Here is a 15,505-nt window from a genome sequence, read left to right on the forward strand (position 1 = left end):
GACTAGCCTTGTAGTTGCCATAGATGCTTGACGAGATCCGCTTGAAATTGAGAATGAATTCCTCTATCTCTAATGGAATTATGACGTTCAATGAACTGCATAAGGTTACAAGTGGAATTATGTGACACCGGTTCGGGTCCACTATCATTGATTTGATCATAATCAAAGTCATTTGCTCCAAGTATGTCGCTCCTCTTCAACTATCATATTATGCAATATTATACGTGCCATCATAATGTCCTTAAGCGTTTCAAAGGTCATACAACTCTGGTTACCCAAAAAATGCATGTCATATCAAAAAGTCATACGACGCCACGATTTCCAAAATTATCGTTGGATCACGGGTATGACCAATATATTGACCTTTCCACTTACTTGGACAATTCTTCCATTTCCAATGCATGCAGTCGATGCTCCCCAGCATTCCTGGAAATCCATGGTGTTGGCCAACTGCTAACAACCTTGCAATGTCATTGTCGTTTGGTGACCTCAAGTACTCTTCAGAACATATTGAAACTTCCGCTTTAACAAATTTTTTTAAGCTTTTTATTGCAGTGCTTTCTCCAATCCTCAAGTATTCATCCATGAAATCAGCCGACACTCCATAAGCAAACATTCTGATTATGGTAGTCATCTTTTGAAGGGAAGACAACTCGAGTGTGTTAGCAGAATTTCTTTTTTGAACAAAGTATGGTTCATTAGCTTCAACTCTTGAATGGATATGTAGAGAAAGAGAACAACTCATTCGAAACCTCCTTCGAAATGCATTAGGAGGATACACTAGTGTTTCAGCAAAATAATCATGGAAAAGCCTATCATGACCTTGAAAAGGATTACGCCAGATAAACCTGCGAGGTTGAACAGAACAACGACTTGATGTTGATGCTCCTTCATTGTTTAATTCTTCTATGGCAATAGCTAGAGTAAGTTCCAACTCATCGTTATCAGAAGATGAGTCAAATGAAGGCTCATCATTTGGAAAAATAAAATCAGTGTCATAATGGAAATCCATTAAGAGAGAACAAAAACCGAATGGAAGAGATAATTTTGTAGAAGTGGATGGAAATTAGAGAGAAAATGGTCGTATTTATAGAGCAAGAATGTGACTTGAGTTTGAATTTCAAAAATTTGACCTTTAGGTTTGAATTTACCATTGGGTTTAAAGTTAAAAAAATATGACCTTTAGGTTTAAACTTACCATTGAGTTTAAATTTCAAAAATTTGACCATTAGGTTTGAATTTACCATTGGGTTTAAAGTTAAAAAATATGACCTTTAGGTTTGAATTTACCATTGGGTTTAAATTTCAAAATTTTGACCATTAGGTTTGAATTTACCATTGGGTTTAAAGTTAAAAAATATAACATTTAGGTTTGAATTTCTCAATTATGACTTGTGGATATAAATTTCAAAATTATAATCGTTGGGTCAAAATTTAAAAAAAAAAAAAAAAAGAATGACAGTTAGGTTTGAATTTACTATTGGAGCCACTATTTCAGTGGTTCGGTCACTAATTCTAGTAGTACGGTGGTTGGAGACATCGATTAGGCGGCGGACATCGGAGTCACTATTACTACAGTCGGCCCACCGGTGATGGCGGTATGATGGTCAGAGGCACTAATCTATCGGCGGTCACCAAAGCCATTATTTGGTAGTTTGGGCACCGACAGCGTTTGTCGAAGCCACTATTTTAACAATCCACCCACCCGTGGATCACTATTCAGTGGTACAGTGGGTGGCGAGACCAATCCAGTGGCGTTCGTCGGAGCCACTATTTCAGCGGTATACTGGGTGGCGAGACCAATCCGATGACATTCGTCAAAACCACTATTTCGACAATTCGGCCATCGGACCTCCACCACAAGCGACTCCATTGGCTGAGCCACCAGTGTTGGTAGTTTACTTATAATATAAGTTTAAATTAAAAAAAGTATGACTGTTAGGGAAAATAATAAAAAATTGATGAAAAATGAATATTTTATTGAAAAGTCTTGTAAAATAGATAAACTGATGTGAGTGTTTTATAAAAGTGATGGTGTAAAATAGAAAAAGTATGTTTTTTTATATAAAATAGACGGAATCTTTTAGACATGCTGATGCAGTTGCTCTAAGCACCTGAGAGAAAGCAGTGTCATATCATATATTGTTCTAGCTACCCCAAAAGTTAGAAAGCATGGTGCTAGTTTGGTCTTCTTCTTCTTTTTTTCATTCGTGATTCTTTGATTTTTAAAGAGGCTTTTTTATTTTAAAAATTCAATAATAAGAGAAGGTTTAGAATTGTTGTACGATGACATAGTATGCTGGGGACCGAAAAGGGTCATGGATAAACTTGATCAATGATGAGAATATAAAACTTAGGTCCACTTTTGAAAGTGGAACTGATATCTGTGTTTTTTATTTTTATTGGGTAGCATCTGATATTGGAATAGTAGGAATATAATTTGACCAATAATAAAGGAATAGTAATAAAAGCAAAATAAAAGTCGAATCTATTGGTGTACAACAGTTAAAGGTAGATACCTCCGAACAATATATAAATGGGCATCCAGAATTTTGGCAAACAGAGCTATCAAAATATTTACTAGTGTCCGATCAAAAAAAAAAAAAATTTACTAGTGAATACATTCCAAGTTGTAATTGTGTATAGGGGTTTGATAATTTTTCATATCATGCCCAGGGATAGGGATCCTCTAGTTGTTGGGCGTGTTATAGGTGATGTTTTGGACCCCTTCACAAGGTCCATTTCTCTAAGGGTCACTTATAACAACAGGGAGGTCAATAATGGTTGTGAGCTCAAACCTTCTCATGTTGTCAACCAACCAAGGGTTGATATTGGTGGTGATGATCTCAGGACCTTCTACACTCTGGTAAATACAAACCCTTTTTTTTTTTTTTTTCACTCTCTCTCTTTTGGATTCTTCCTCTTTTACTTTTTAAGTTTCAAGTTGTTTCCACTTTTTTAGATCTCAATCACTAAGGTTTGAGTTATGATCACTTTCACCAAGCAGGTAATGGTAGATCCTGATGCACCAAGTCCAAGTGATCCCAACCTAAGGGAATACTTGCATTGGTGAGTAGCCTCTCTCTCTCTTTCTCTCTCTCTCTCTCTCTCTCTCACAGAGCACGCCACTTGCAAAGGTAACTAGCACTATGAACACTCATGATATGGAAATTGGGTATGTTTATTCTAGAAGTTGATACTTGCCAAGTTGATTCTCTCTCTCATACTCTTTTTTCTCTCTCTCAAACACTTAGGAGAATGTGTCTTATACATCTTGCATATGCAAAGAATTTTTTTCGTAACACATGTTTCATACAACTAAGACTTTACAAAATGCATGATTAGTTGTGATGGTTGGAGTTCGGATTACATACAGGCAAGACACGTGTTCTAGAGTAGTTTGGAGGTTGCATTAGAGGTAATTGGGTTGGTGAAAATTATGGAAGTCATGAACGGTTATTTCATAACTGAAAAGCTTATCTTTTGGAAATTGAGATGAGGTTGTGTCCGGTGAGGATAAGGAAATTGATGATCTTCTACCACCCTCATATGGTACCTGTAAGGCCTAAAACTGTTGTACTGTTTGTTCATGTAATTGACAAATATCTCTTCCTTTTAATTTTGTTTTCTGTTATGTATCAAAGGATAAAAATAAAATAAAAAGTTTTGTTTTCTGTTTGCATGATTGATTGATGGCATGTATGTCTCACGGTATGACGGAGGACCACTACTAAAGTTACCTTGAATTTACAAAGTTTTTTTGAAGTGTTGAATTTACAAAGTTCCTGGGATACACAATGGGACCCTACATGTACTAGGATAAAGCCTACAATGACCATCATGCTTTACAGTTTACCCTTTCTTCTTTCCCTACTCTCTCTCTCTTTTTTTTTTTTTCGTGATTTTTTTTTTTTTTTTTTTTTTCCTTCCATTCTTTCTATTTTTCGGATCTATAAGTTACTCCATAGGATATATACATAGCAATCAACGTATATTATTCTAGTACTGTAGACTGATGGAAAGCCAGGAATATTCTCACAAGATGATTTGTGTATTTTCACTGTCCACCATCTACTCTCAACTCCAAATTTCAAGACCTGTGTTTCACCAATTCCTAGTTCTATATAGGAACACATTTATTCAGCCAAGAACATATATATATATATATATATATATGAAAACATTTGAATAAATCTTTCAAAGAAAGGCGTTAATTAATATATTAAGACTCAATTAGGTTAAATTTTCATTTTCATGTGGCACAAGCTTAAAACGCCCATGCAATTATTTGCAGTGGGCAATTACTTTTTGGGATGAGATCATGAGAGAGTTTAGTTTTAGAAAGAAATAAAAGGGAATATTCGAATCAATTATCTACATTTCAGGATCTGCTACTCTTTTAAATATAATAAGCCAGCCTAATTGATGGCTCATCTTGTATTATTCACCTATGCTAGTTAACCAGCTTTCTCTCTACATGAACTTTGTTAGGTTGGTGACTGATATTCCAGCAACTACAGGGGCAAGCTTTGGTGAGTATTACTGCTACTATTATTTCCTACACACACATATATGCTATTTCTTATTAAGAGAGGTGTTACGTCCACAATATTTTCACAACAAATTATAAATAGTTAGTTATTATTGATTCTACAATTAAGACACCTCTTTTATTTCTTTTTTCCTTTTCTTTTTTTGATAATTTAAGAGCTGTAAATTAAACATAGTCAGTTTCAACAAATGCTTGCTTTTCAACTTGGACAAAGGTAATTTGCAATGAATGAACTCAATCCTACTCTTAATTCTCTTTTTCTTGTCTCACTTTCAACATCATCTCTTTCGGAAGGTTGTCAGACTCGAACTGGACTAGCCAGTCTAACCTGAGTAACCTTGAACCGGATGGAAATTCGGTTCATTAACTAAAATATACGGTTCAATATTATTCTATTTTAAATAGAAAAAATATTCAGATAAATGGGGGGACAAGGGATGGATCCTGGGAATCCAATATTTTATATTTTATTTATTTTAAGTTTAGATTATAATTTTCAAATAAGAGATACAGTTCATTCTTGGATTTAATATTTTATTTATTTTAAGTTTAGATTGTAATTTTTAAATTTAATATATTACCCATTCCCAATCTATTATTATTTGATAATTTTATTAAAGGTTCAAGAATTATTATTCCTTTTAGCATCTAAATATACAATTTATTAATTTATGTTGAAAATGATTTTGTTTTAGACAATTTTGTTTTTTTATTTGAAAGATTACTAAACACAGTTTTTTTACACTTTTTTATGCTTTATTATTTTTCTATAAACCTTATAAAAATGGTGAAAATTAAATTGAAAGCTGTTTAATTTTTTAAAACGTATTTTTAGTACAATTTCGTCACATTTGCCAATTTAATACCTTTATTTTTATTTTAATATTATTAAATTAATAATGACATCATTAAGATTCAACTTCAGTTGAATATCGGTCCGACCTTAAAAATCTTAAACTTTTATCTTTTACTGTTCATTTGGTCCAAGTCTGAAAACTATTTTTTCGTGAACAACTTTTTGCTCTCTCAGGCAAACATAAGGGAGATGAAAGAGGCCTGTGTCATCGGAAGGCTTTGTTGACACAAAAAATAAAGTTTTTTTCTTTTTCTTTTCTGGTAAATAAACATTTCTTTTTAACTAGCATATTAGCATGAAGTCACCAATACTGTAGAAATGGTCACTAGCTGTATGTAGGTTGTTGAATTGACTAAAGTTTTCTACAATTTATGATGACAAATTTTTACTTAATACAATCGTTTCAAAAAATCATCATGTCGTCGTCATCTTCATAATAATAGTAATAATAATTTATTATTGTTATTATTATTGTTGTTGCAAAATTCTATATAAAATGTTAATTACAAAGTTGTGGATTCATCCACATCAAACCAACATGCCATATTTATGACTTGACCTTTTTTTTTTTTTGGTGAAATATATATATGACTTAACCTAAATACTTCTAACGAGAATTTTTCTGCAGGGTCATTTTTGAAATCTAATTTCAACATAATTTGTGATTTACTTCAAAAAAATTTGTTTCTCAAAAAAAAAAAAACATTTAAATAAAAATTATTTGTTTATGAGTAGTAAGTCTATATTGTTTACAAGAATTAGAATCCAAAGAAATACTTTTCTTAAAAATAAATAAATAAAAAAAATATCCGATGCAATACTAACTATGTGCAATTATTCTCTTTTCTCTTATATATATATATATATATATATATTTTTTTTTTTTACTTCTTTACCTTTTTTAATTTTTTTTACTTAATAACTGAGATTAAAAATTATAATTTTTAAGTCTTAATTTTAGTCCTAATAACTACTGCACTTGATTCAAACTTAATCTCAATCCCTGTTCATACTAAGGCATATGGTCTGCCAAATGTCACATCAAAAGGGAGACTGGGGAAGGTTGGTTCCAAGGCACCACTAGCTCCATGAATCCTACTTTTATAAATATATATATAAAATAAAATCTGAATCCAACTGTCTTCAATGCACCGTTTCTCACTATTTTTTTTTTTTTTTTCCTTTTTCTTTCTTTAAGAAAGTTTCAATTTATGGTGTTCACTCTTAATAATATCTCTTTATCATTAGACAAAGACACTAATCAATTTTTTATGTAGGTAAAAATTGAACCCAAATTTCATATTCAACCATAAAAAACTTTACTAGTTAAACTAACTGAAACCCACTCATAAAAGTTGATATCATAAGTCATATCCTGAATAATGCAAATTATAATGAAATGTGTAATGTGGGGCATCAAATACTCTAGATTATTGCATATGACTTGGACATGTGTTAAAAAATGACATGTCATTTTCTAATGCATTGAGCTGGAGTTTTCTTCATAAAAATAAAGCAATTTAGATTTTATGTATGACATTGACATGAATTATCATTTTATTAAAGTTAAAATTATTATATGAATATTAAATAATAAACAAATATTATTTTAGTACAACATCAATTAAACATTTATGCGATACATATATTAAGCTAGATCAGTTTATGATTTTATTGTCATGCCATGCCACCTTATTGCCAGTAGTTGGAACAAATTATTGAATCTAGCTTCAGCCTCACCAACCTTTAATGCATCTGTCTAATATCTACGTACATTGGACTCAGTTAGAGCTAATGTGCTATTCATCCAAAAACCCAAATATTGCCATCTCATGAAAGGTGGTAATAAACAACTTCGATTTTGAAGTTCAGTTATAAGGTCTGTTCGCCTTTACAAGTTTTGAATACTTGGACTTTTATTATTGTAATTATTTTCGTGTGTAAAAAAAAAAAAAAAGAGTAACATCTAATACATGGAAGTAATTGTAGGGCAAGAGGTTGTCTGCTATGAAAGTCCACGGCCAACAGTGGGGATTCATCGGTTTGCTTTCGTGTTGTTCCGTCAATTGGGTAGGCAAACAGTGTATGCACCAGGGTGGCGCCAGAATTTCAATACCAAGGACTTTGCTGAACTTTATAATCTTGGATTGCCAGTGGCTGCTGTTTATTTCAATTGCCAGAGGGAAAGCGGCTCTGGAGGAAGAAGAAGATAGGAGAAACACTCTACTATCTTTTTTTATTTATTTAAAATAATAATCTAGCAAGTAGCATTATAAAAGTGTTTATGCATGTACTATGCATGTATGAGCTAAATTTACCTACTAACACCTTGTCACTCTTTCCTTCTCCTTACATATATAGGAGATGTTTAGGACTAAGAATTCTGGGATGTGAACATATATAATAACAATAATAATATAGATGGAAGTTTAATAGTCTATATCCTTTCTTTGATCTGATTGAGATGTGCTAGCCAAACCATTAGAGATACTAAATATGCTTACGCCATCTCCCTACTCCCCCAATCATTTTAGTACTTTGGAGAGGTGCCACCTCGCCCAAAAAATGATGCAGTGATCATAAATTCCTTATCTCAAATGTATATTTATTTTGCACTGCTTTAGTTCAACACTTTGTTAAATTAATTTCAATGGGATATATGTGGCCACCCCTCTCTTGTACTCTCCTCATCTATCCTCCGTCTTAACTTTAAGCCACAATGTTTTAAGCAATGATTAGAAGTTTAGAACATTCGCATTAGCTCGTGTAAAAATTTCAGTCTATTTTAACATAAGTGTAGACACTGTATTTTGTCCGCCCTCGATTTGTATGCCAAACCCCGACAATTCCAAAAGATATTATCTTTTCTCCATGGGGCCATAGAAACATCTAAATTGACATAGCACAACCTATTCAAGCATCGAAGCACTCGAATTGCCATTTTTGGTCAAATTGACCAAAATGCCCCTGGTCGACCCTGGGTTGACCAAAAGTCAAATTTGGGTCAAAATCACCCCAAAACAACATTTTTCATTTTTCTACATCAAACCCGAGCTACTCGGTGATTTTCGTCGACTTTGACCAAGTTTGACCCAAGGTTGACTCCCAATGGCACAAGAAACCTTAATTTCGATACGACCGTTAGAATGGGTTGGAACCAATGTCATTACGAAAATTATCAAATTCCTTTTCCAACAACTATTCATGGGTGGAAATTGGAGTTCAAACAGTTAAGATATCCAGAAAACCGCAAAAAGCACGTCAACACGCTATCCGATACCATAACTTTTGATCAGACCGTTTGATTTTTATTTTCTTTAGTGTTCTAAAAACTAGGCATCCATAGATTTCCAGGGACACTATTATCAGCTCAATCCAAGACCAATAAGGCCTTCAAACATGCATCCAAAGTTGAACTAGGATAAGGTCAGAATTGCTGATGTCAACAAGCTAGTCGGCAGCCCTACATAGTGCGCCAACAGCTAAAGGTTCACTTTTTTCGTTATAAAACCTCCAGACCCCTCATTTTGCGCCCAACAAAAAAAAAAAAAAAAAAAAAAAAAAAAAAAGAATTCTGGGCAGATTCTCTCTCTCTCTCTCTCTCGCTCTCTCCCAAACACATTCAAACATATCAAAACACCTTAGATTCTCACATTTTCTCTACAATCTTCAAGGTAGTGTTATTGCACCTAATCTTCCTCTCCTTGGTTCTATACCTTGGATTTGAGGTTTAGGGATGTGGATGTAGCTTTTTAGCTACAATCCACACCCTTTTCTCTTTATAGCTCTTCCTAGCTTCTTTTTGCATAATAAAATGCTTTATTTGCTTTTCCTTGCATGTTTTAGCTTCCTAGCATGTTTTATAGCTTTCCTAGCATGTCTACTTGATTTACCGCTTTGATGTTGAAAGCCTAGCCATCCTGGACTAGGATATGTCTAAATTTCATATTTTTGCTTAGACCCACATGTTTTTAGGCTCCTTGCCACGTTTATGCTTAGTACTACATGTTAGTGCTTAGATCTATGTCCTTATGTTTAGATCTATGTATTTATGTGCTCCGTACCATGTTTGTGTGCCAGATATATGTTGGTTGCTATGCCATGTGCTACTTTAGCCCTTTTTGTCCATTGATATCTCTTTCTTGCTTTTTGGCCCTTCTGGTGGGGTGTAGATCTAGATCCTCTGGTCTAGGCCTACATCCGTACACCTAGGCCTATATCAAAGTGTTTGGATCATTTCCTTCGCATGTCTATGTTTGCTTGTTTGCTTCAATGCTTTATCTACATGTTACCTCTCTAGATCTAGGCTTTGCCATGCTCTGTGCCCTCTGTGGGTTTGTGCTTGTGTGGTTATATCCGTCCTTCCTAGGGTTTGTTTGGATGTGACCATTTCTGAGATACACCTCCGAGATGTCTATGTGCTTGTTCTACAGCTTTCTCCACTCCGTGCAATGTTGATATGCTTGCCTTGCTTGCTTTGTGCCACCCGTTTGGCTATCCTTGCTTCTATGCTTTCTTGTTGCACGCTTCCGTAATTCTTCATGCATAAGTCTGTGTGTCATTCGTCCATACTCCAATCCAATGGAACTACGGACACTCAATCTAACCCAACATTTGTCCTCCTAGGACACCCCTTCTTGTTTGATAACATGCTTGTTTGCCTCTTTCATATGCTTAGCATGCTTTGTTTGCCTCCGTTTGGCTTTCTTTGGTAGTATGTTCTTTGCATGCTCTCCTTATCTTCTTTGTTCATTTCTTTGCTTGTCTGCTGGCTTCTTTCTTTTGTCTTTTCATGTACACACATGAAGCGGGGATACTTGAAGCAAGGGTGCAACTTTCTAAGCGCAAGCAAACAGGGCAAGGATGCAAGCTGTACGACACCGAACGTCCAAGTTCATTTGGGCCTTGGGCCATGAATTAATGATATGGATCGGGGGTCCAACCTTCTCACCAAAAAAAGCCCCGACCCAAACCCACAACAACTACCAGTCTGAACTAAGTGTTGTCCAGATACTTAAAAAGCGGACTACGTACGCCCCACTTACATGCTGCTCAGGAAACCATTTCCGGGCTTTATATACATGCCTGGTCACATCGCCCGGTCACATCGCCATTTAAGTGCTCGGCAAAACCTTAGGAAATTTCGCTGCCAAACACATTTGCTGCAGTGGGAACTGTTCCCAAAGCCACTCGTACCTAAAAATCCATTTAAGTTCATCGACATTGGACCTTTCTTTGCACTAAGGGAGAAGATAATGATGATCACCCCATTAACAAAGGCTATAAATAGGAGAAACGAAGGAATAGGAGGGGGATGCAATTTTGGGAAAAGAGAGGAGAGAGAAAGAGAGGATTTGAAAAGAAGAAAACATAAAGGAAGAGAGGGAAGTGCCCCCAATTGTGTCCCTAAGCCTAGAACAACCCAAGGTAGGATACCCAGACCTACCACACAAATAAATTGTGAGCCCAAAACAGCGGTTTGGTCCAACAAGCCCGTCCTTGGAGCCTACAATTGGCGCCCACCGTGGGGCTCTCCTACGACACCGTGGTTCTAAAGGGACTCGAGCTCGAGGAAAATGTCTGAAAGACATTTGGGGGACCATGTAGAAACCGAATCCATAGGGTCTTCTCGGGGGTCAAGTTGGCGAGAGCGCAGACAAAAAGAACGAGAAGATAGGAAGTACGACTAACAAAAAGAAATGTCCGGCATAGGAAAGGGGTCGTACCAAATCCAACGGACAGTTTCTGGTGCTACGAGACGTAGGCAGAAAGAGGAACGGGATGAAGGGCTTGAACGGCTGTGCAGACTAGTCAGGGGTTTGGAGTTGGAGGTGAGAGGTAGGTGCCAGAGAGGAGACAGAAATGACCGGCAATAGGAGGTCGAAATTGGGGGAAATAGATACGGAAAGGGGTCTAATCAGTCCGGACCTTGACTACGGTGAAGTCGATCACATTCCCGAGAATCCCATCAGTATCGAGACCATTTGCATTCGAGAGGGTCTCAACGAAATAGGAACCGGTCTCCTTCTTGGGAACTGGGGCAACGCTGAGACTGTTCACACTCAGGAAAATCAAATTAGGGACTCGCTCTCCCTGGAAGAAAGGCGACCCTAGAATGCTACTATGGATGCCATGAGTCGTGCTCTGTGAAAAGCAGCTCAGTCCTCGTTTTCGAACGAAATCGAGCGAGCCGAGATGCCAAACAGGTTTACCCGTCCACCGTTCAACTGCTATGACAAGAAGACTAATCCGGTAGAACACGTCAGCCATTATATTCAGATGATGTCTTTGCATGCTCATAACGATGCGCTGATGTGCAAGGTGTTTCCTTCGAGTCTGGGACCGAATGCTTTAAGGTGATTTAACGGGTTACAGAAAGGATCCATACATAGTTACTCTGAGCTAATTCAGGAGTTCGGTGTTCGGTTTATGACGTGTAGCCGAGTACCTCAGCCAGTAGACGCACTTCTCTCAATGAAAATGAGGGCGGGAATGACCCTCCGTAGTTACGCCAGTCGGTATTGGGAGCTATACAATGAGATAAGTGGGGATAACGAAAGGGTCGCAGCAAGCACTTTTAGGATGGGGTTGCCCGAGGATTCCGGGCTATGAGAGTCGTTGACCAAGAAGCCTTCCGAAGGCATGCGACAGCTTATGGGACGCATCGAGGAATATAAACGATTAGAGGATGACCGGCTGCAGAGCAAAAGTAAAGCGCCGATGATGAATCGTCCCCGGCAGACTGGTTTCCCGTTCAGGCCTCGAGGGGTCTGACGATTCAAAAGCTGACCGTACAAATGGAAGAAGTGAATGTAACGTTTGAGGAACCAGTACACAGAATTCTTGACTGGATCAAACACGAGCCGTATTTTCGATGGTCGAATAAGATGGGAGGGGACCCATCCAGGAGGAATCAGAATCTGTACTGCATTTATCACCAGGACAAGGGTCATACTATTGAACAATGCCAGGTATTAAAGGATCACCTCGGGCAATTAGTCAAAGTCGGGCACTTAAAGGATTTCGTGCTAGACCCGGGGGACAGAGTCATAGGGTAAGACCCTGGGCAAAGGGGGAACCCTCTCCCACCCCCTGTAGGGGTGATTGAAGTAATCCATGTTGCCCCGGAGAAGTCATTGCAGGAAGGAGGAAAGGAGTGTTAACAGTAGTACCGGTATAGGGTAACCCGGATCTACAGTCACCGAGTAAGAAGATGAAGTTTGCATGGGAGCCCATCTCATTCGACAATGACGATTTGGAGGGGACGATCCAACCACATGATGATGCATTAGTGGTCACAGCCTAGATAAACGGCTTCTTAGTAAAAAGGATGATGATAGACCAAGGAAGCGGGGCTGATGTAATGTACCCTGATCTGTTCAAAGGACTCGGGCTAAGGAAGGAGGACCTGATGAAGCACACTTCACCTTTGGTTGGGTTCAACGACAAAGTAGTGATTCCTGAGGGGCAAATATATCTTCCTGTGATTATGGGAGGGAAAGAGGTGGTAATGACTTTCACAATAGTAAGTTCATTTTCCCCGTATACTGCCATTCTGGGAAGACCGTGGATCCATTCAATGAAGGCTGTCCCATCAACACTACATGTAAAGATTAAGTTCCCAACTGAGCAAGGTGTCACCATGATAAGAGGAGACTAGCAAGCGGCCAAACATTGTCTTACCACCGTAGTGAATTGGAAGCGGGGGAATCAGGTCAGTCAGGGAGAAATCACCGGACAACTGGTAAGAGACGAGGGGACTGGGCGGTTCGAACAGGAGCATGTTGAACGCGAAGATGCATCCCATAAAAGCCCTTTATAGCAATCAAAGGAGCCCCGAGAAGGAATGAAGGCTGGCTGCGCTGAGGAGTTAGTAAAGGTAAAAATACTGCCGAACACTAATATTTTCAGGTTGGAGCAAGCATGAGTAATGAGGAAAGAGTCCAAGTATTGCTGTTTCTGATTCAAAACATGGATGTTTTCGCTTGGAACCCATATGAAGTTCTCGGGGTTGATCCCGGGTTTATCGTCCACAAGCTTAACATAGACCCCTCATATCCCCCGAAGAAGCAGAAGCCGAGAAGGTCAGCCAATGACCATGTTGAGGCGGTAAGACAGGAGGTAGAGAAGCTGAAGGAGGCAAGACCAATAAAGGAGACCTTTTTCCCAAAATGGCTAGCAAATACCATGGTTGTCCGGAAGAAGAATGGCAAATGGAAGGTTTGTGTGGATTTCACGGATTTGAACCGAGCATGCCCAAAGGACCCGTTCCCCATGCCAAAGATTGATCAATTAGTGGACGCCACTTATAGGCACCTGAGGATGAATTTCCTGGATGCTTTTCAAGGGTACCATCAGATTGCCCTGGCCGGTGAAGACTAGGAGAAAACGGCGTTCATATCCCCTGATACTAATTATCATTACACCGTGATGCCTTTTGGGCTAAAGAATGCCGGGGCGACATACCAGCGAATGATGACGAGGATGTTTCGGGATAAAATTGGGCATACAGTCGAAGTGTATATCGACGACATGGTGGTAAAAAGAAAGCAAGAGGCATGACGTGTAGAGGATCTCCAGAGGGTGTTCGAGGTGTTGCAGAAGCATAGATTGTGTCTTAAAGCAAAAAAATGTACCTTTGGAGTAGGGGCTGGAAAATTTTTAGGGTACTTGATCACCAACCGAGGGATAGAGGTCAATCCTGACCAGATAGAGGTCGTGAAGCGTCTCCGGTTGCCGAGCAACTCGAAAGAAGTACAGGTGTTGACCGGGATGCTGGCCGCTCTGAACCGGTTCATCTCAAAATTTTCAGATCACTGCCGTCCATTTTATCAGCTTTTGAAGAAATGGAAGGGATTTCGGTGGGATGATGAATGTGAAAAAGGCTTTCCAGGAACTCAAGGAGTACTTAGTACGGGCGCTGATGTTGAGTGCACCAGAGCCCGGAGAGGAACTGTTCATGTACTTCTCGGTATCCGAACATGCTGTAAGTGCTGTGCTTTTAAGGGACCGAGGAGTACAACAGCCCATGTATTATATTAACAAGACCCTAGTTGACGCCGAGACCAGGTATTTTCCCTTGGAGAAATTGGTGCTGGCCCTAGTGCATGCCACCAGGAAATTGCCTCAGTACTTTCAGGCTCATACCATATATGTGCTGACTGAACATCTCCTACAGTCATTATTGAAGAGATCTGACCTCATGGGGTGAATAGCTAAATGAGGGACACGGCTCGAGGCATTCGATGTGAGGTATAAGCCGAGAAGTGCAGTAAAGGGGCAGGTATTAGCTGATTTTGTAGCAGAATTCTCTCCTAAAGGGGAGATGGTATATCAGTTGGAGCATAGCCCATGGAAGGTACATGTGGATGGGGCTTCCAGCGCCAAAGGGGTCGGAGCCGGGATAGTCATAATTACCTCGGAGGGAATTCTCTTGGAGCATTCATTCAGGTTGGGATTTAACGCCTCCAACAACAAGGCAGAGTATAAAGCTTTGCTTGCCAGACTGAGGGCAATTTCAAGGTTAGAAGCCCGGGATGTAGAAGTTTATTCGGATTCAAGGCTCATAGTCAACCAGGTGCAAGGGAGTTTTGAGGCTCGAGATCCTCGGATGAAAGCATACTTAGACTTGGTAAAGCAGGTCATAGACGGCTTTTGTACGGTGAAGGTGATTCAAGTGGCCGGAGTACAGAATAGACATGCCGACTCTCTCGCCACTCTGGCATTGTCAATTGCCAAGGATATTCCCCGACTTATCAGAGTGGAACTCGTCCCCGAGCCCAGCATTAAGTTGGCAGGAAATGAGGGGGCTGCGAGAGTCGAAGTCACAACAGTCGCAACACTTGGACTGAGCTGGATGGACCCTGTCATAGATTTCTTAGCCGATGACCGAATTCCGGGCGATGAGAAGGAGGCCAGCAAGGTCTGTAGGGTAGCTACCCGGTATTGGTTGTCTAAAGACCGGAAACTCTATCGTAGGTCATTCGAAGGACTGTATCTTTTGTGCTTACACCCAGAGAAAGTAGGCCAACTCCTGGCCGAGTTGCATGAAGGGGTATGCGATAGCCATGTAGGGGGACGGTCATTGCCACACCAGG

The 15,505-nt window shown here is 38.9% G+C and overlaps 2 protein-coding genes across 2 annotated transcripts; one reads left to right on the plus strand and one right to left on the minus strand.

Annotated features, from left to right (window-relative positions):
- Nucleotides 1-289: 289 nt before the first annotated feature.
- On the minus strand, nucleotides 290-1,012 carry LOC115955361. The gene has a single exon (XM_031073473.1). It carries the CDS (start codon nucleotides 1,010-1,012, stop codon nucleotides 290-292), a length of 723 nt encoding a protein of 240 aa, XP_030929333.1.
- Nucleotides 1,013-2,559: 1,547 nt separating this feature from the next.
- LOC115991977 (protein HEADING DATE 3A-like) lies at nucleotides 2,560-7,841 on the plus strand. The gene is made up of 4 exons (XM_031115995.1): nucleotides 2,560-2,866; nucleotides 3,008-3,069; nucleotides 4,492-4,532; nucleotides 7,398-7,841. The coding sequence occupies exons 1-4, from the start codon at nucleotides 2,669-2,671 to the stop codon at nucleotides 7,619-7,621; spliced, it is 525 nt and encodes a 174-aa protein (XP_030971855.1). The 5' UTR covers nucleotides 2,560-2,668; the 3' UTR covers nucleotides 7,622-7,841.
- The last annotated feature ends 7,664 nt before the right edge of the window (nucleotides 7,842-15,505 follow it).

The sequence above is a fragment of the Quercus lobata genome, chromosome 1 (genome assembly GCF_001633185.2).
Source record: "Quercus lobata isolate SW786 chromosome 1, ValleyOak3.0 Primary Assembly, whole genome shotgun sequence".
Lineage (NCBI taxonomy): Eukaryota > Viridiplantae > Streptophyta > Magnoliopsida > Fagales > Fagaceae > Quercus > Quercus lobata.